Source organism: Salmo trutta, chromosome 31 (assembly GCF_901001165.1).
Source record: "Salmo trutta chromosome 31, fSalTru1.1, whole genome shotgun sequence".
Taxonomy (NCBI): domain Eukaryota; kingdom Metazoa; phylum Chordata; class Actinopteri; order Salmoniformes; family Salmonidae; genus Salmo; species Salmo trutta.
Genome location: NC_042987.1, coordinates 12,034,072 through 12,053,692, shown reverse-complemented (window position 1 = coordinate 12,053,692; position 19,621 = coordinate 12,034,072). Strand labels below are relative to the sequence as shown.

At 41.0% G+C, this 19,621-nt stretch overlaps 1 protein-coding gene across 4 annotated transcripts in view; it reads left to right on the top strand.

Annotated features, from left to right (window-relative positions):
• The window catches only part of LOC115169554 (matrix metalloproteinase-16), a 43,391-nt gene that overhangs the window by 20,351 nt on the left and 3,419 nt on the right, over positions 1–19,621 (top strand). For 2 of the 4 annotated variants that reach the window (XM_029725279.1, XM_029725277.1), the window contains 4 exons: positions 3,625–3,786; positions 12,996–13,213; positions 17,213–17,351; positions 19,449–19,599. In XM_029725279.1, coding sequence (XP_029581139.1) covers positions 3,625–3,786; positions 12,996–13,213; positions 17,213–17,351; positions 19,449–19,599 — 670 coding nt within the window. Of the gene's footprint in view, positions 1–3,624; positions 3,802–12,995; positions 13,214–17,212; positions 17,352–19,448; positions 19,600–19,621 lie in introns of all 4 variants that reach the window. The other 2 variants (XM_029725278.1, XM_029725276.1) reach the window with 1 other exon arrangement.

The following is a 19,621-nucleotide window of genomic DNA, read 5'->3' as shown; positions in this document are numbered from 1 at the left end:
AGAAGTTAAAGCTTGGTCGCAAATGGATCTTCCAAATGGACATTGACCCCAAGAATACTTCCAAAGTTGCGGCAAAATGGCTTAAGGACAACAAAGTCAAGGTATTGGAGAGGCCATCACAAAGCCCTGACCTCAATCCCATAGAACATTTGTGGGCAGAACTGGAAAAGCGTTTAATGCATTTAAATTAACAGGTGTACCTTGTTAAAAGTTCATTTGGAATTTCTTTCCTTAATGCATTTGAGCCAATCAGTTGTGTTGTGACAAGGTAATGTCACGTTGGCATAAATGGTCAGGAGACAGGCGCAGAAATGCGTAATAGGGGTTTTTATTTCCCAAATTACAGTGTGCCGTGTAAAAACACGGGGACGAAGACCAAACAAAAGAGCGAGGAGTACCTCTAATAAATACACGGGACAAGACCCGAACACACAATGATTATTACACGGGACGAGACCCTTAATCATCTACGCAATACAAGTGGCATAAAAGCCAAAACAACACAGCACAGGTGCTCACACGACCAACTGACATTGTAACAATAATCGACAGGACAATGGTGAACAAATGGTGAACAAAGGGATACAATACTAATCACTGGGAATAGGGACCAGGTGTGCGTATGACAGTTCCGGAGGGATCCGTGACATGTATACAGAAGATAGCCCTACTTGGTAAAACACCAAGTCCATATTATGGCAAGAACAGCTGAAATAACCAAAGAGAAATGTCAGTCCATCATTACTAAGACATGAAGGTCAGTCAATCAGGAAAATTTCAAGAACTTTGAACATTTCTTCAAGTACAGTCGCAAAAACCATCAAGCGCTATGATGAAACTGGCTCTCATGAGGACCACCACAGGAAAGGAAGACCCAGTGTTACCTCTGCAGCAGAGGATAAGTTCATTAAAGTTACCAGCCTCAGAAATTGCAACCCGAATAAATGCTTCACAGAGTTCAAGTAACAGACACGTCTCCACATCCACTGTTCAGAGGAGACTGCGTGAATCAGGCCTTCATGGTCGAATTGCTGCAAAAACCCCATGGAAGAAGAAGAGAGGTGCCGCTCTAGCAGGTGGGGGAGGGGCCGTACTGTGAACGAGTGAAACAGGGAGCATGGACGGAGAGACAGCAACCAACCAACCAAGCCGACTCGCGCTATATTAGACTAATAGCTTCCATAGCTAGGTTATTTATCATCAAATGTGATTAAGTGGTACCTGTCTTGACTGCATCAAACCGGGAGAAGCTAGTTAAACCAGCTAACGTTAGCTAGCTTGGCTAATTGACGCTGCAGTTGATGCATTTTCTCATCCTACAGTTGCAAATAACAACAACTCCATTCAGAATATTAGCTAAATAGCAGGCTAGTTGTTGGCTTTTGGTGGTTGTAGCCTATCCTTCTCCTTTAACTTTTAATTCTGTCATATTAATTCCATCTTCCGTTGATTAGATATCTCCTAACTTTTTCCACACGGAGGCTCAACGACTGTAGCCACTTGTAATGACTTGTGATTGGCCAACAACAACAAGCTACATGCGTCACGCTCCACTCTTGTGAAAAGCGTGAGCAACAGAATAAATTAGACCATTTCTCTCTCTCTCTACTGCAGCAGTTGCGTTCAGGTCTGTACGGGCCCTTCCGGACAAGTCAGTTAAAATTACACATACTCCAGACCTATGACTAGTAACGTGGAGTCAAGCACGTATATCTGTGGTGTGTGTGTGTTGTGTAACAGGACATGAATGTTCCAATGCCCTGGGCAGGGACACTCTTTTCTCTGTAAGCTGTGACTCCCTATAGACACATAATATGCCCTTCACGTTTCCCAGCCTCAATAGCCTCATTCTAACCTTGCCGTTCATAATAGAGTTGAATCCCCAGGTGAAAAACACGAAACCGTATGAATTATAGCCCTATAGACTATAGTAAATGTCAGCAGTGTGATTAACGTGTTGATCCACTTCTGTAGAATTCAATTGGAAATGAGCCAGTTTCGTAGGTGTGTGTGTCGTAGCTAGCACATAACGTTCTGAGAACCATATGTTTCTAAGAGCTTGGTGAGAGTTTGGTTGTCCTATAGTTATTTTGCATGCAACTTTCCCACAAAGTTATGAGAATGGTGCAGGATACCCAGCTTTTACTTTTCTTTTTCAGTTTCTCAGGTGGGAATTTCAATATTTTCAACATAATGTTTTCGACAGGTTTCCTCACGGTTCAATTTAAAGTAATGTTCTCAGAACGTTCAGAGAACGTTAAGAAACAACATTCTTCTGTGGGAATTTCAGTACTTCAGAAGAATGTTTTCTGCAGGTTTCCTCATAGTTCTATTTAATGTCATGTTCTCAGAACATTAAGAGAACTTTCCATAAAAACCACAAGAACATCAGTAGCGTTCAAGGAACTTTCTAACAATGTTATTTAAAACCATATGCACTGAGTGGACAAAATATTAGGAACACCTTCCTAATATTGAGCTGCACCCCCTTTTGCCCTCAGAACAGCCTCAATTATTCGGGGCATGGACTCTACAAGGTGTCGAAAGCATTCCACAGGGATGCTGGCCCATGTTGACTCCAATGCTTGTGTCAAGTTGGGTGGATATCCTTTGGGTGGTGGACCATTCTTGATACACACGGGAAACTGTTGAGTGTGAAAATCCCAGCAGTGTTGCAGTTCTTAACAAACTCAAACCGGTGCAGTGCGCCTGGTACCTACTACCATATCACGTTGAAATGCACTTAAATCCTTTGTACTTCCCATTCACCCTCTGAATGGCACACATACACAATCCCTGTCTCAATTGTCTCAAGGCTTAAAAAAGCTTCTTTAAACTGTCTATTCCCCTTCAGTTTTTCCCCTTAAATTGTCTACTTCCCTTCAGTGCTCAGTTTGCACCGGGGCCTCTGACTCCTCTTTCTATTCTGGTTAGAGCCAGTTTGCACTGTTCTGTGAAGGAAGTAGTACACAGCGTTGTACGAGATCTTCAGTTTCTTGGCAATTTCTTGCATGGAATAGCCTTCAATTCTCAGAACAAGAATAGACTGATGCGTTTCAGAAGAAAGTCTTTGTTTCTGGCCATTTTGAGCCTGTAATCGAACCCCAAAATGCTGATGCTCCAGATACTCAATTAGTCTAAAGAAGGACAGTTTTATTGCTTCTTTAATCAGGACAACAGTTTTCAGCTGTGCTAACATAATTGCAAAAGGGTTTTCTAATGATCAATTAGCCTTTGAAAATGCTAAACTTGGATTAGCTAACGCAACGTGCCATTGGAACACAGGAGTGATGGTTGCTGATAATGGGCCTCTGTACGCCTATGTAGATATTCCATAAAAAATCTGCCATTTCCAGCTACAATAGTCATTTAAAACATTAACAATATCTACACTGTATTTCTGATCAATTTGATGTTATTTTAATGGACAAAAAAATGCTTTTCTTTCAAAAACAAGGACATTTCTAAGTGACCCCAAACTTTTGAATGGTAGTATACATTCCCACAACTTCCAAGGAACCAAATGTGCTAGCTGAGGTCTGTGTGTGTGCATGTGTGTGTGCAGTCACACTGCGTGTGTGTGTTTGTGTGATTCTAATCCCTAGGCTTTCTCTCCCTTCCCAGGTAATGACCTGTTCCTGGTGGCAGTCCATGAGCTGGGCCACGCCCTGGGTCTGGAACACTCCAATGATCCCACAGCCATCATGGCTCCATTCTACCAGTACATGGACACAGAGAACTTCAAACTTCCTCACGACGACCTTCAGGGCATCCAGAAAATCTATGGTACTGTACCAACAGGTAACTGCCAAAATATAGGAAACACCAACATAAAGTGTCTTAATAGGGAGTTGGGCCAACCACCACGAGCCCCCAGAACAGCTTCACTGCACCTTTGCATAGATTCTACAAGTGTCTGAAACTCTACTGGAGGAATGCGACACGATTCTTCCACGAGAAATTCCATAATTCAGTGTTTTGTTGATGGTGGTGGAAAACGTTATGACTTTAACTACTGTTCCCTGAATGAGGGCAACAAGGTACACCATATTATGGGTAGTCACACTCTTGCGACTTCGGTTGAAGGATCTACAATCACGTCTTCCACAGGTGATAAACATGAGGCTCGGATTCACTCCTTCAATTTAATACCACTCTTAACCGAGCCCAGGAATGGATGGTGCGTTTCCCTCCTTCAGGGAACAGTAGTTATAGTCATAACGTTACATTCCCTTTCAGTCAGTCAACTTCGGTACAACATACAATGGGGAAATATAATCACGCCCCAAGCCGACCCCAACGGATAGTAAATGAAACGGCCCATGGCAAACCACCCAGACCTGATCTCGCCAGATGCGGCAGTCTGGGTATTGCGCACACAACGTGCTGGCTAGTGACTTTCCCCTGGAGCAGTGACATCCAAGCAATAAAACCTCACAAAAGTGTGTGGTGATGCCCAACTCGCCGCAGCACAAATATCTCCTATAGTCAACCCTTTAAACAATGCCCAAGATGCCACCAGACTCCTGGTGGAGTGGACATGTACACCGCTAGGTAACCCTTGCCCCATGCTGCTATATGCCAGTGAGAAAGCCTCCACAATCCAATGGGAGAAACGCTGCATAGAGAGCGCCCTGCCGTGAGCTGGATTAGCAAAACAGACAAAAAGTTGGTCACATAACCAGATGTCCTGGGTCCGTTCAATATACGTGCATAAAGCTCACAAAGGGGCACAGGGCATGTAACCTCTGTTTCTCTTCAGAAGCAAAAAGAGGACACAAAAAGGGAAATAGCTCAAAAGCTAAGTACCTGTAGGACATAGCCATGACTTTTGGAGCGAAGGCCGCATTTGGACGCAATGTCACCTTAGAGCTGAATACAGGAAGGATGTACGGATAACAATGTACGGAGGTCCCCAACATGTTTAGCTGAGGCCAAAGGGAGGTTTTGTAGGAGAGGATCTTCAGATCCACCGAATCCAGAGGCTCAGTGCCTCCAAAACCAGTGCCAAGTCCCAATTCCTATAAATTCTGGGATTATGTCCTACATTCTTTTGGCTATTATTGATGCATACCATTTATAATCCATGTTAAGAATTGCGATATGTCTATAGGAACTGTATTCCTTCTTATCTTTACCCACTTTTGGAATTACAGATATGATGGCTTCTCTCCATGGTGGTAGATCTCCCTCTCGTAGATTCCAGTTAAAAGAGGCCTGAAGTAGAGGTGTTAGTTGTTCTCTGAAGTTAGTTGTTCTCAGTCATGCCATCAGTGCCTGGAGATCTTTTTGCTTTTAGATTAAATATTGCATTATTCATTTCTTCAGTAGTTATTTCTGAAGTAAGTCTATTTTTTTGCTCTGTCCCAATTGAAGGGAGATGAAGTGAGTTCAAAAAACGCTCTGTTGTCTGTGCATCTGCCTTCTCTGGTTGCTTGCACAGATTTGTATAGTATGATTCAAATGCATTCTGTATTTCATATAATTTGCATGTAATCTGCTTTGTTTTGCAGTCTTTTATTTAGAAAATTGTATTCTGTGCTTGTTGTTTTCTGAGTCCCCGTGCTAGTAATTTTGTTGCCTTTGAGTCTGCTTCATAATATCGTTCTTTCAGGAACCTAAGCTTTTTCTCTACTTCTTCAATATAAATCTGGTCTATTTCCTGTTTTACCTTTTGAATCTCTCGTAATATAAGAGGGTCTTTGTATTGACTATGAGATCGTTCTAAGCTTCCTAATGTTTCCTGTAATTTCAGCAGTTTCTGTGCATTAATCTTTTTCTTGAGAGATGATGTGGCTATGATCTTCCCTCTATTACCCAGCTTAGTGTATCCCACAATGCAGCAGGGGATACTTCCCAGTTATCCTTATTCTCCAGATAGACATTCAATTCTGTCTTTATTGACTCCTTAAATGCTGGATCATTCAGCATGCGTGTATTAAGCCTCCATAGAGTATTTCTTGGTTTGCTATCAAGATGTCGAGTTAGGTCAACTCCATTATGATCTAATAAGTCGTTCTGCCTGATCCTACAATCCTTAAGCCTGTGTCTATCTGCACTGTACATGAAAAAGTACTCTAACCTGGAGTATTCAGTGTGGCGGGCTGAGTAAAAAGTGCATTCCCTATCTGACATATGGAAGTAGCGTCAAACATCAAACAGTCCTAAATCCTGTAATATCCTATTGATCTTTTTAGCAACCAAGCTCGTTTTCCGATTTTGATTTGTACTGTCCAATTCTGAGATTAAAATCATGTTAAAATCCCCTCCACTGATAAGCGTGCCAGAGGTTTCTGTGGCAGTTAAATCAAACACATTCCTAAAGAACACCATGTCATTCCCCGGTGGCGCGTAAACATTAAATGATGTAACTTCCTTGTGATCCAGTTTATGTTTAACAAAGATAAATCTACCCTCCTTTCCTTTTATTTCTGATATAAGCTCAAAATGAACTGAATTTGGGATCAAAATTGCAATGCCCCTTCTACCCATTTTATAAGAAGAGAAAATGGTATTCCTATATCCCATAATCTTGAGTTCTCGTGATCAGGACAGGATAAGTGAGTTTCCTGCCAGAATAATATGTCAACTCTCTCCCGTTTCAACTTTGCTATTACCTCACTTCTCTTGATGGCACTCCCCAATCTGTTTACACTGAAATTTATGACCTTAAATTCCCGATGGTGCATCGATATAAACCAAAAAACCTGTGCACCATAACAGCCTGCTTAGCATCAACCTAAAAAAGACAGAAAAAACAAGAACAATAAAAAAGTAAATTAAAGTGGGGAAAGACTTTGCAATGTAAGAGGACTGAGGGGGATGAGCCTGACTGTTGGAGGGGCCCCTCACTCAAATGTCAAAATGCGTGACGCAAACAAAACCTTGTAGTGACTTTCATTAATCTGATGACTGTTATTTATTTAATCCGCTAACTATTAATTAGCTAAATAATGTTAGCCTGCCTAGCTACTTCTGAAGAAGGAAAATGTTTTATTTCCAAAAGCTAACCAAACAAAAACATCATTAATTTTACGAGACGTGTTTGTGCCGTCATGTGCATTAGTATTAAATTAATCAGGTAACAAATGAACTCATTAGGAATTTGGGGCACCACGGAAGAAGTTGTTTAATGACATACCATCTCCTGAATTAAACTCTAAATGATATATAAGTTATATACTGATAAGTCACTTATTAACCATTACCTCATATCAGTCTCATTCTGAACAGTCGTAACCTTCTTGGATCTGCAAGAACCCCAGCCTTGCTGATTATTCAGTATAACACAAATTGGTTTAATCATTTATTTACTAACTAAATAATAACACAGAATACACATACACACTTGCATAAGACAAAAGTCCCTAGTGGACTGACAAGATATGACGGCTTGTTACAACATAACATTAGAGGGGGGGAGAGAGAGAGAGAGACAAAGGGAAAGAGACACTTTTGTAAACTACACTCACAGTAACCATTTACTTTGCATACGAACCACCGCCCGTTGGGAGTAAGAAATTACTGTATTTACGCGTTTGAATGCCGTCATTCGTCATCTATCTCTATTGAAACCAACCCTTCTTTTAAGGGGGTTTTGTTGGCCTTTCCTGTGGGCCACTTGTACACACTCTGATTGTCCACCAGAGGTCACAATGTCCTTCTTCCATTAACTTTTCCTACTTTCCCCTTTTAGTGTAAGTTACTATAATACTCAGAGTAAATACTTGAATTTATGGGGAAAATACCCAACCGATGTGCAGTACGGAAAATCAAGCAGCCATTTCCTAAATTGTGTCACCAGAAGCCCAGAGAAGGAAAACGTTTAATTAAACTCAAATACAGGAAACAACAGTTTTAACACCCGTGAACAGTGTGGAACTCACTTGAAAAAAAAATGTGTTTGTGCCAAGGTTTGCCTAAAGCCCATCCCACTCTGGGTACAATGGCTCCGGCTATCAGTGGCTGCATTACAAACACTTAACAGACACACACTCTCCCCTCAGCCCTCAAATTAAGTGGACACTTCTAATGACATATCATGACGTCTGACGAGTATACACTTGCAGGGCAAGGGGCGTGGGAGGAAGGAATGATTTTTAAATGGACCGCCCTTGCCCGAAAATTCGTCACTCATTCATCCCGCGATGATTGTGTTTTCAGCCACTGGTAGCTTGTGGGTGCTTTATATTTGCTACCGTCAATTATGATTGCATTTCTACTTACATTAAATGTATAATTATTAATATACACCTACTGTATGATAGCTAGCAAATGAATTAGCTAAATAACGTTAGCCTTCCTAGCTACTTCTGAAGAAGGAACATTTTTTATTTCTGCAATTTCCAAAAGCTACCCAAACAAAAACATTAATTTTACGAGACGTGTTTGTGCCGTCATGTGCATTAGTAGCACCATTTCTAACTTATTTACATTCGTTTTTACTTACACACAAGTTTTGGTGGACTTTTCTTAGTGGATGTACAATCATCGCGAATTGAATTATGGGGCATTTCAGCACCGACGTGAACATAAATGTACACTCTCAAACTCCATTAAAATCGAGGGCGGAGGGGCATTCATTGCAAACTTCCCTTGCTTGGCTAATCATTTGGACCGATGACAAATATGGCTGCGGGGATTCTCCCAAGGGCATAAGGCGAGGGTAAGTGGACGAGTATGTGTCTTTTATGGGTTTGAAATGCAGCCAGTGATGTACCCCGATTGTCCGTGCCACAATGAGCCTCACTCGGTTTAGGCGGTAAAATGTGTTCCAGTAACCTGCTGGCACCCAGAGCTGGACTGGACGCATTAAAAATAGACCCAGGGAAAAAACGTTATCATGGAGGTTACCCTACCAACCAGTGATAGGTACTGGTGACAAAGCTCCTTGTAACATCATTGGAAATGGGAAGACAGCTCTAACAAACGAACCCCTTTTGTTGTAGCAGACAGGGGCGATTTGTAATTTAATCTTATTCCCAGGAATGAAAAGCGTTGAGCTGGAGACATAGCTCATTCATATTAACCACAGAGACTGCGTGTGGGATAATAGCGTTGTCATGTCCAACCCTGCTGGTTCCCTCGACTCCCCTACCAACAACTAATTGCCTATAGAGCCCATAACCTGTATCACTAGACACCTTAAAGGGACTAGTGAGCTACAGGCAGGAATCAGCAATGGATCCCACCTATGGGGGAGGGACACCCCCTTGCGGACAGTGACCCAACTTGTCACTCTCAACCTGGGGACACTGATATACCCCTTCAACCCTGTGAACAACGTGGAACATGGGGTAACAGAGGGAGCAGCTTTAAACATGGCCAAGCTTCCAACATACGTTGTGCTTCCATGAGACTGTATAGCCTGCATGAAGCCCGGCCCCTTTACTGGCACAGGGGTCTCTGGCAATGGCTGACATAGTAACCGTTTTAGCTAAAGTAGGGGCACTGTTTTCACAGACCCATGCCAAAGCCCCTCGCTCTGGGCGTTACCCCAGCCAAGTGTCCGGGTGACTGCTTCTTCATCTGAGGTGCACACAAACTCCATTTGTTTCACTCCCTCCAACTCCAGGAACTGAAAATAGCAAGAAGGTTGCCATAACGCCAGTGGAAAGCTAGTCAGTTTTACTTGCCATAGGTTAAGTAGGCTAGCCAATGTTAGCCAGGAGGCTTTTTAGCATAAGCTAGTGTCGTGTCTCTATTATCCTTAATGTGATGACAGGCTATTTTCAAAACGATTACCTAACGTTTAATTATTTGATTAAATTAATCAGGCAATAACTAACTCATTAGGAATCCGGGGCACCACGGAAGCATTCGTTTATATGGAGCGGCTATCTCCCAAATCCACTCTTAAAGATCTGACGATCTTTTATATCAATAGCAGTCCATCATTAATTATTCTTTACCTTCTATCAGTCTCATCGGAACGTCTTAAAAATTCTGCACGAACCCTAGCATAAATTATGAATCAGCATTATACAAATTGGCTTAATTATTTATTTACTAACTAATCAAATCACATAAATACATAACAAACAAACAGTAGATATTATACATTGGGTTGCTACATGATACAAAGAAAAGACTCCCTAGCTGGCAAAGCCAATATGATGGCTTGGTAGACAAAAGAAAGGGGGTGTGGACCGATAAAGAGCGGGAAACTCATAGAGGATTACTACACTCATAGAAATTGCTAATACTTTACATGAACGACCACTCATTCAAAGAGTTGTAGAGTTGTAGTTTAAACCACTTCACACACCAGCATCACACGGCATGTTTTGGTCTTAGAAATTCAACCATTTGCAACCTTAGCTTACATCGGGGTTTACGTGGTCTGATGTGAGTTTCATCAGGAGTGGGTTTTATACGTTTCAGACAGCTGGGAAATGTACACTTTAAGAGATACCATTCAGTAGAAAAGGGCCATGACGCCTAATGTGATGTCTGGGCTCACAGGAGTGTGGCCACTGACTAGTTAATCTTTTTATGAAAATCCATACTCTCATTTAGAAGGTTAATATCACATTACATCTTTTCACAAATAGTTTCATTTTTAATCACATCCTTTTCACAATATTTAGATGTAAACCTGACAGCTGGGAAATATACACTTTAAGAGAACGTTATGTGTGTTTCCTGTCCTTCATGAGATCACCAAATGAAACACACTCATTATAACTGTCCCTTAAGTGTCCATGGACCATTCCCACATTCTCAAAAGTAGAAATAGTTTAATTCTCCCATTTTGGGGATTTAGGAGTTTGGCAAAGTGAAGTCCTTTGTTCTCTCTCTGTGCTCTCTCCCTCTTTTTCTGCATGACCAGGGGGAGAGAGCCTCTGCCAAGAATTTATGGCCTGAGATAACAAAACCTGGGTTTAGGAGAGAGAGTCGGGGGGGGGGGGGGGGGCATGATCCATACCCAGAAAGGGCCACGTCATGATACTAGGCTAGCCTCTTTGACCGCAGCACGGTTCGTTTTAGAATAACCAACCGACTTAATGATACATATACTAAACAAGAGAGCTAGTCCAGAAACTCCACTGTGGGGAGGCAGGAATAGCTAGTAATAGCTTGCTTGCCTTAGTGAGTTAGCCAACCTGGCTAGCGCGCTATGCAGCGCTTGTTTAGCTAGCCCGGTCTCGAAAGTCCACATAGGAATGGTTCACTGAGGTGGGCCGGACCCTTCATCAACAAGTCTGGGAAGAGAGGCAAGCAGTGCTTGACTGAGACACACAGGCGGTGGGAGGTACCCACCGAACCAGGATGCCCCTTCTCTCCGAGTAGCCTCCCGAAACCGATGACTGAGACACACAGGTGGTGGGAGGTACCCACCGAACCAGGATGCCCCTTCTCTCCGAGTAGCCTCCCGAAACCGATGACTGAGACACACAGGCGGTGGGAGGTACCCACCGAACCAGGATGCCCCTTCTCTCCGAGTAGCCTCCCGAAACCGATGACTGAGACACACAGGCGGTGGGAGGTACCCACCGAACCAGGATGCCCCTTCTCTCCGAGTAGCCTCCCGAAACCGATGACCGAGTGCACAGAAGTCGAGATGGGCACAGGCAGCCACCACATACCCCACGCCCAGGCAGACCACCCAATCCATCTCCGCTTCCAGCATTCGGGAAAGGAAAGTCACCATCAGTAATTCCAAGCTTCCTCAAGAATGCTACACGTCTTTCCAGGGAGTTTGTACACAGTACGTGGCAATGCGTACCCGAACTGGTTTGATTGAGGGCCACCTGAGCGTGTTCCAAGCCGAGGCAAACTACACATAGATCATGAGTATCTTTCAGAGAAATGCTATAACCTCATGACTGGGGGCATGATCTCAACCCCAAACCTGGCATATGGATTATTGTCTCAGTCGTTTTGTTGGCCAACTAACTCATTGCACCAGCAAACTGAAGAATAACTAATAACTAAAAACTTTGTTTGTGATTAGAAAACTTATGAGAACTAGTACAGCGTACAGGAAGTGATCTCACTCTATCACTATGGGACAGTTTAGTTAGTGCAACGTAAGACAGTCTCCTTTTCCAATTGTTTGTGTTAGTAGCGTGAATCGTTCATGTTTTTACATTTTAGTCGTTTAGCAGACGCTCTTATCCAGAGCGACTTACAGTAGTGAGAGCAAGATACATTTTCATCCTGGTCCCCCGTGGGAATCAAACCATGTTCTACCAACTGAGCCACACGGGACTACACGTGGTGAAGAGTGGAGTAATTGAAAGAATCCGGGCCTCACACTGGGCTTCTAGCGAGGCGTGGATTTAATTTGCCTTATCAGGCGTGATTGTAGATCCTTCAACTAGAGTGCGACTACCCATAGTAGGTTGTACTGAAGTTAACTGACTGAAAGGGAACCCTCCAGAATCTCCCACAAGTGTTCAATTGGGTTAAGATCTTATGACTAACACGCACGCGCACACACACACACACACACACACACACACACACACACACACACACACACACACACACACACACACCCTTTAAACCCCCTATGCTCCTTTGAGACCTCTCTTTCAAAGTCACCGAGATCCTTTCTTCTTGCCATGGTTGCCAAAATAATGAGCAACTGGGCATTTTTATACCTGACCCTAAGCATGATTGGATGTTAATTGCTTAATTACCTCAGGAACCACTCCTGTGTGGAAGCCCCTGCTTTCAATATACTTTGTATCCTTCATTTACTCAAGTGTTTCCTTTATTTGGGTATTTACCTGTATCTATGGTACTGCATTTCATTTCCAACATAATATTATATTATAGTAATGCCCTCAATCTGTTTAGTACACTAAATCTACACAAAGTAGTATAATAATAATAATAGTATTGTGTATATAATTTAAAAAACATTTGTTTTGTTGTTTTCATTGAAGGAATAAATGTTCAATGATAATGTTCAATGACAATATGTATATTTTTTTATGCCCTTAGCTAGTTAGCTGGCTAGGCTAATGTTTCTCATTCATCTCCAGGTCCACCAGACAGGGCTCTCCAGCCCACCAGGGCCCCACCCACGGCCCCTCCCCCACGCTTCCACTCCCCCTCGGAACCCCGTAAGCACGACCGCCAGGTCCGGCCCCACCGCCCTCCTCAGGGCGCCAAACCCTCCAACCCCTACGCCAAACCCAACATCTGTGACGGAGGCTTCAACACCCTGGCAATCCTCAGACAGGAGCTGTTCGTATTTAAGGTAGGTCGGCATGCACAGATACTGTATAATGTACACTTGTCTACCCTATAAAATCTACAAAGTGTTAAAAGGTAATAGATTTTTCCTTCTGGTTCCGGTGGCATGCATTGAAACGTGTGGCTTTTCACGGCTTTCTTTTGCAAATTACTATAAATTAATGGACTTATTTCCTAAAACTTGTCAATAATAAACATCATATTAAGGTATGGAACATTCATTGTGTGACAAGGAATAACTAGTAGGTCTAAGGCGCTCCAGCAGCTAGAATTTGTCTGTTCACAATTCGACTGTGGGAATATGTCGTCTCTCAATACCAGCTTGTTCATGAGGGGGGAACGACAAATTAGTGTTTTTTTCTGTGGCTCCTGCTTTTTGTTTTACAGCCATGGGCTTATTACTTAATACTACTTTTTTTTGGGGGGGGGGGGACAATGGCAACGCTAGCTATTCTCTCCTGGAATGTGAAAGGCCTAAACTCACCAATCAAATGTTCCAGCTGTCTTGATATTCTAGCAAGAAACCATATTGATATAGTGAAGTTCCAAGGAAAACACCTGCTCCAAAAGGACACACATAGAATAGAGAACTACTTGTACAAACTGTTTCTTTTTCATCAACCCCAAACAAAACTAAAGGTGCACCCTTGCAAAAAATATTAATATTTAAATATCCTTAAATCATACACCATTAATATTTTAAGTATATGTATTTAAGTATATTTAAAATGATCTAAATTGGAACAACATTTTAAATAAATTTAATGAATGCATTTAATGTCAATTTATTTGTATTTTATAACCATTCAAGTATATTAAATACATACAAAATTATCTAAATTGGGGCATGTTCTTAGAATATTAGATACTAAGGTGTATTCTAATATACTTTGAATACACCTTAAGTACATTTTATGTGTATTTCTCAAAAGTGGAATATTTTTCTTCTGTATATTTGTATTATTCTTTTCACTCTGTCATTTACATCATTATTGTGGAGTCACTGCAATGTTGTTGATCTATCCTCCGTTTTCTTTCATCACAGCCATTGTCTGTAATTGTTTTACAATCAATCACCAATCACCATGGTAACGTCACTTAGCAGTTTCATTCCTGTCCTGCAGCTCAGTTCAGAAGAACGACTGTACCTTTGCTATGTCTGGGTGGTTTAATTCATAATCCACAGCATAATTATTAACTTGAACATGCTTAAAGAGATATTCGATGTCTGATTTTGTATTGTTACCGATCTATCAATCATTGCCCTTTTATGAGACTTTCGAAAGGCTCCCTGGTCTTTGTAGTTGAATCTGTGCTTGGTATTCAATACTTGACTAAGGGACCTTACCTATGTTGTATGGGGGACAGAGGAAGGGTTGGTCACAAAAAAAATTGTCGACCCCTATTACTTCACACAGATCCATGAAACATATTCTGTGATTTGTTAAGCCAAATTCTACTCCTGAACTAATTTAGGCTTGCCTAAACAAAGGGGCTGAATACTTATGCAATGGCTATATTTTTGTGATCTAATTTGTAATATAAATGTTTTACTTTGATATTACAGAGTATTTTGAGTTCATTGTTGACAACAAATGACAATGAAATCAATTTTAATCCCACTTTTTAACACAATCAAATTTGAATACAAGAGGTATGAATGCTTTTGCAAGGCACTGTATACTTATAGTGCACTTGATCAATCACAAGAGTTTCATAAAAAAAAAAATTATGCTTCAACTTATTAAAAACAACTCCTAGTGTATTTTGAATGAATATACTAAATTACAATTCAAGCGATTGAAATTCAAGTACAGTTTTAATGTGTTTAAGTTTAATGATAGTGAGCATATAGTATACTTAAAGACTGAAAAAGGATTAATTTAAAGTTAACTTTTAATAAGTGTATTGAAGGTTGATGATAGCATATTTATACTATACTACAAGTCTGAAAAACAATGAATATAATATTATAGTCTACTTAATATATACTAGAAAAATACATCTCATATTTGAAGTATATTATTAGAATTTTTTGTATATTTCAGTATACTTTAGTATACTTGTAATATATTAAAATATACTTATTTTTTGCTTGGGTAATCATTGTGACACACAATAAATAAAAAAGTACCATCTTGGGTAAAGGCAAAGACCAAGAAGGCAGAATCACTTTCCTTAACTGTAGCCATAATGGAAAGAAAATTGCCTTTACTCATATGTATGCTCCAAATTCATATGATCCTATGTTTTTTGATTCTCTGAGCAGCATATTATTAGAATTAAGGGAATTCCAACTGGTTATTGGGACAAACATGAATGCCATTTTTGACATGCGGGACAAATCTAATAAGACAAACTACAATCCACAGGCAGCCAAGGCTCTCCAACACATACTCTCTGATTACAACCTCATTGATGCCTGACTAGCTCATAACCCTAAAGCAAAAGAGTACACTTTCTATTAAAACAGGCACAAAACATTCTCCCGTATTGACTTTGTGCTAATATCTATTCCTCTATTTTCTTAAATCATGAGAATAGAAATTGGACATATGAGCATATCTGATCATCATGCTTACTATTGCCAGATACAAATGCCAGAATCTCCTAAAAGAACCACAAGATGGCGCTTTAATGTTTCCTTACTACAAAATCATACTTTCTGTGAACAATTTGAAACTGAATTAATTTAATTGATAATGATTAACAAAAATTAAATTGATGATCATCAGATTTTATGGGATGTCAAGGTTTTATTAAAAACAATGCAACTGCATTTGCATCTGGGCTGAATAAATCACAATAAAAGAAGATATCAGAATTGGAAAAGTTGTTAACGACGTTAGAGTGTTTTCAACAAACACCTTTATCAGACTAGGTAGCGACTACTCTTTTCAAAGTCAAGACAGATCTAAATCTATTTTTAAGACAGAGAGCAGAATTTGACATCCATCAAGTTAGACTCAACCTTTACTTCCATAGTAATCCATCCAGTCGTCTGTCTAACGAGCTTTGTAGTAATGATCGATTAGCGGATATTGCAACTATTGAATCTTAATCAGGTGAATTACTAATTACTTCCCGTTTCTATAAAATAATTGTACACCTCTGATTTGTCCACACAAAGCCAGATTGAATCATTTTTAAAAGCTATAAGAACTCATCTTTTTTCAACTGAAGAAGCCAGCTTCCTGGGAGCCCACATCTCTCTCCATGACCGCAAAAGAGCATTGGATAACATGAATAAAGACAAATCACCTGGTTGTGACGGTATTTCTCCTGAGGTCTATCATTTTTTGGGGAACCAATTAGGTCCACTGCTACTTGAAATGATTAACACAGCCGTTCACAAAGGTTTGTTTTGAAGGGATGTAAATACAGCACTAATTTTGCTTTTATTTTTAAAAAAAGGTAAGGACTCCACCCAGTGCTCTCACTATCACCTATCTTTGATAAACACAGATTTTAAATTATTTTCAAAAATTCAAAATTTCTTTAAATTGGAAATTCTGTGAACTGTCTTGTAAGTTTTAAATTGACACAATACCTGTTAGCAATGCTAACTAGCGTTTTCGAATTTGAGAGTAAATAAAACCTACTACATTGATAAAAGTCCCCTTGTCCGAAAGAGATTTACACGGTTACCAAAACGTCATGCCGGGTAAGCCTACACGAAACACAATCCTTATTGTAAGTGCTTCTAACATTTCCTATGGGGAAAATGAATGGTGGGAAAATTATTGGAACCATTTCTCTGTTTGACCGCTAGATTTTATGGTTATTATTACACTTCCACTGTTGACCATGTCCCCTGACTTTGGATGGAGAGATGTTAAAAGATATGTTTACATAAGGAGGTGGAAGTGTTCACTGAAGGCTTTCAGTGGAATCAATCACTGCTGGTTTTAGGGAATGCGACGAAGCAGGTTTCAGAGTTTGGGTTTATGCCACCACAGAGAAGGAGATGACGATCATGTGTTGTTGTCTGCACCGTGTGTAGGACCAGTGGTTCTGGAGGGTGAGGGACAACTCGGTGGTCCCTGGCTACCCCATGCAGATCAACTACTTCTGGAAAGGCCTGCCTGCCAAGATCGACGCCGTCTATGAAAACAGCGAAGGGAAGTTTGTCTTCTTCAAAGGTGAGAGAAAGAGAGGAATGAGAGATGGAGGAGAGGAAAAAAGGAGAGGATGGGAGAGAGATGGCGGAGATGAAAGGGAGCTTATTTTACTCTTGTATCAGCAGAAGGTAGCATTACATTTGAAGTGTAGTTTGAGGAGAGCAATTGAGAGAAAAAGACAGAGCAAAGCAGTTTGTGGTCATCACAATGTCATATTAATAAGTACAAGAGAATGCCAATGCAATTAGAAATATGTTCTAAATAGCATCCATTTTGTACTGTATGATAACAGGTGAGAGTTCAGCCCCTCCTGCATCCCTCCATCAGGCAGATTAACATGACATCTGTCACCCAGCAGGATCACAGAGCATCATGCTTTATTTATTACCTCGTGAAGGAGCTACTTACTGGACTGGGCTCCCAACACTTCAGTAGCCCCTTATTGTACTGCGTTCACAATCAAACAACACTTTAGTAGCCCCTTATTGTACTGCGTTCACAATCAAACAACACTTTAGTAGCCCCTTATTGTACTGCGTTCACAATCAAACAACACTTTAGTAGCCCCTTATTGTACTGCGTTCACAATCAAACAACACTTTAGTAGCCCCTTATTGTACTGCGTTCACAATCAAACAACACTTCAGTAGCCCCTTATTGTACTGCGTTCACAATAAAACAACACTTCAGTAGCCCCTTATTGTACTGCGTTCACAATAAAACAACACTTCAGTAGCCCCTTATTGTACTGCGTTCACAATAAAACAACACTTCAGTAGCCCCTTATTGTACTGCGTTCACAATAAAACAACACTTCAGTAGCCCCTTATTGTACTCATTATAATTACACTAGTTTTCAAAAGCTCTTAAATAATCTCACAACACTATAGTAGCTCTTTACTTCTTCCTGAACTATGCAAATAAGTCACTGGCGTAATGCAGTGCCCCCCCCCTCTTCATGTCTATTTGGCTGCTTATAGAATCGATGATGCCAGGGCATGTAGCCTGTAGCTTTGCTTTAGCTAATGGGTTGGATAAATGTTTCTTACTAGGCCTATTTAGTCGTCCTTTTCTCATGTTAATCCTAACATTTCACGAAGCTATACATAGTGTCTGCCGGCTGGCGGCAATAATGTAATTACTTGTTCGGTAATTAAAGTAGGACATTCAAACATTGCAGATTGTAAAATACATTTTTGATGCAGCAGCATACTAATCAGCTCCCAATTGATTTTTTGGGAATATACAACGGTCCTGTATAGCCTACCTGAACATGCATGACATGAGCTGTCCTCACGCTTTCTCCCAGCTTTGATAGAAAGTTGTTGTGCGTAAAACCAATCTATTAATGCCAAATGTATTGACTGTCCAGTATCCAGACGACCTGTCCCCAGAGCTTCCTATACAGTTCATCTCTTTCCTTAACGTGTTGAGGCCGGCAATTAAGAAGAATGAGAGGTTTAATTAAAGATGTTACAGAACTACTGTATTTAAAGCACCACTCCCTTCTGCCCAGTTTCCCTGATGTTGCTACGGCAATCAAGCTGTTTTTACCCATCCCTGTAACTGTCGCTTCTGCGGAGAGATCGTTCTCTGAACAAAAACTCTCTCGGTCTGATATGCGCGTTTGAACACCTGAGGAAGCTCCACTCATTGCACTAGCGCCGTCGTAGCCTTGACCACGGCCTTTGTTCACTGATATCCCGTTTCTTTCAATCAGTTTCTTTTTTTCAAGGCTTGAGGCACTTGAGACACATTCCTGAAGCCCAAGAAACACACTTAGCTTCCTAGTACGTATGGAAATGAAAAAGGTTTATAAATTACTTTTTGGAGGGTTACTGTAAAAAAATGTAAATAAGTAAATAAAATAGACATAGAGGACATGCGGATGGGCCCCCAGAGGTGTGGGCCCTCCGCCTTGCAGGGGCTGCGGGGGTGTCCGGTACGCCAGTGTAATAAGCCCTCATTATTGGAATGAATTAAAAGTCACAATAGCGCCAGTACTGCTCACAGTGTTACATAGCAACAGTGTAAAACATAATGTTTGGACCCAGGCTCTGTTTGTGATTACTGGATAATTATGACCACTGATCCATTTGTGTCTATTTTTCTTTTTAGGGAACCGCTTCTGGGTGTTCAAGGACACTACTCTGCAGCCCACCTACCCTCAGGATATCTCTCTGTTTGGGAGCGGGATGCCCACCCAGAGTATAGAGACCGCTGTGTGGTGGGAGGACGTGGCCAAGACATACTTCTTCAAGGGAGACAGGTCAGTTTAACCTTCTCATGTC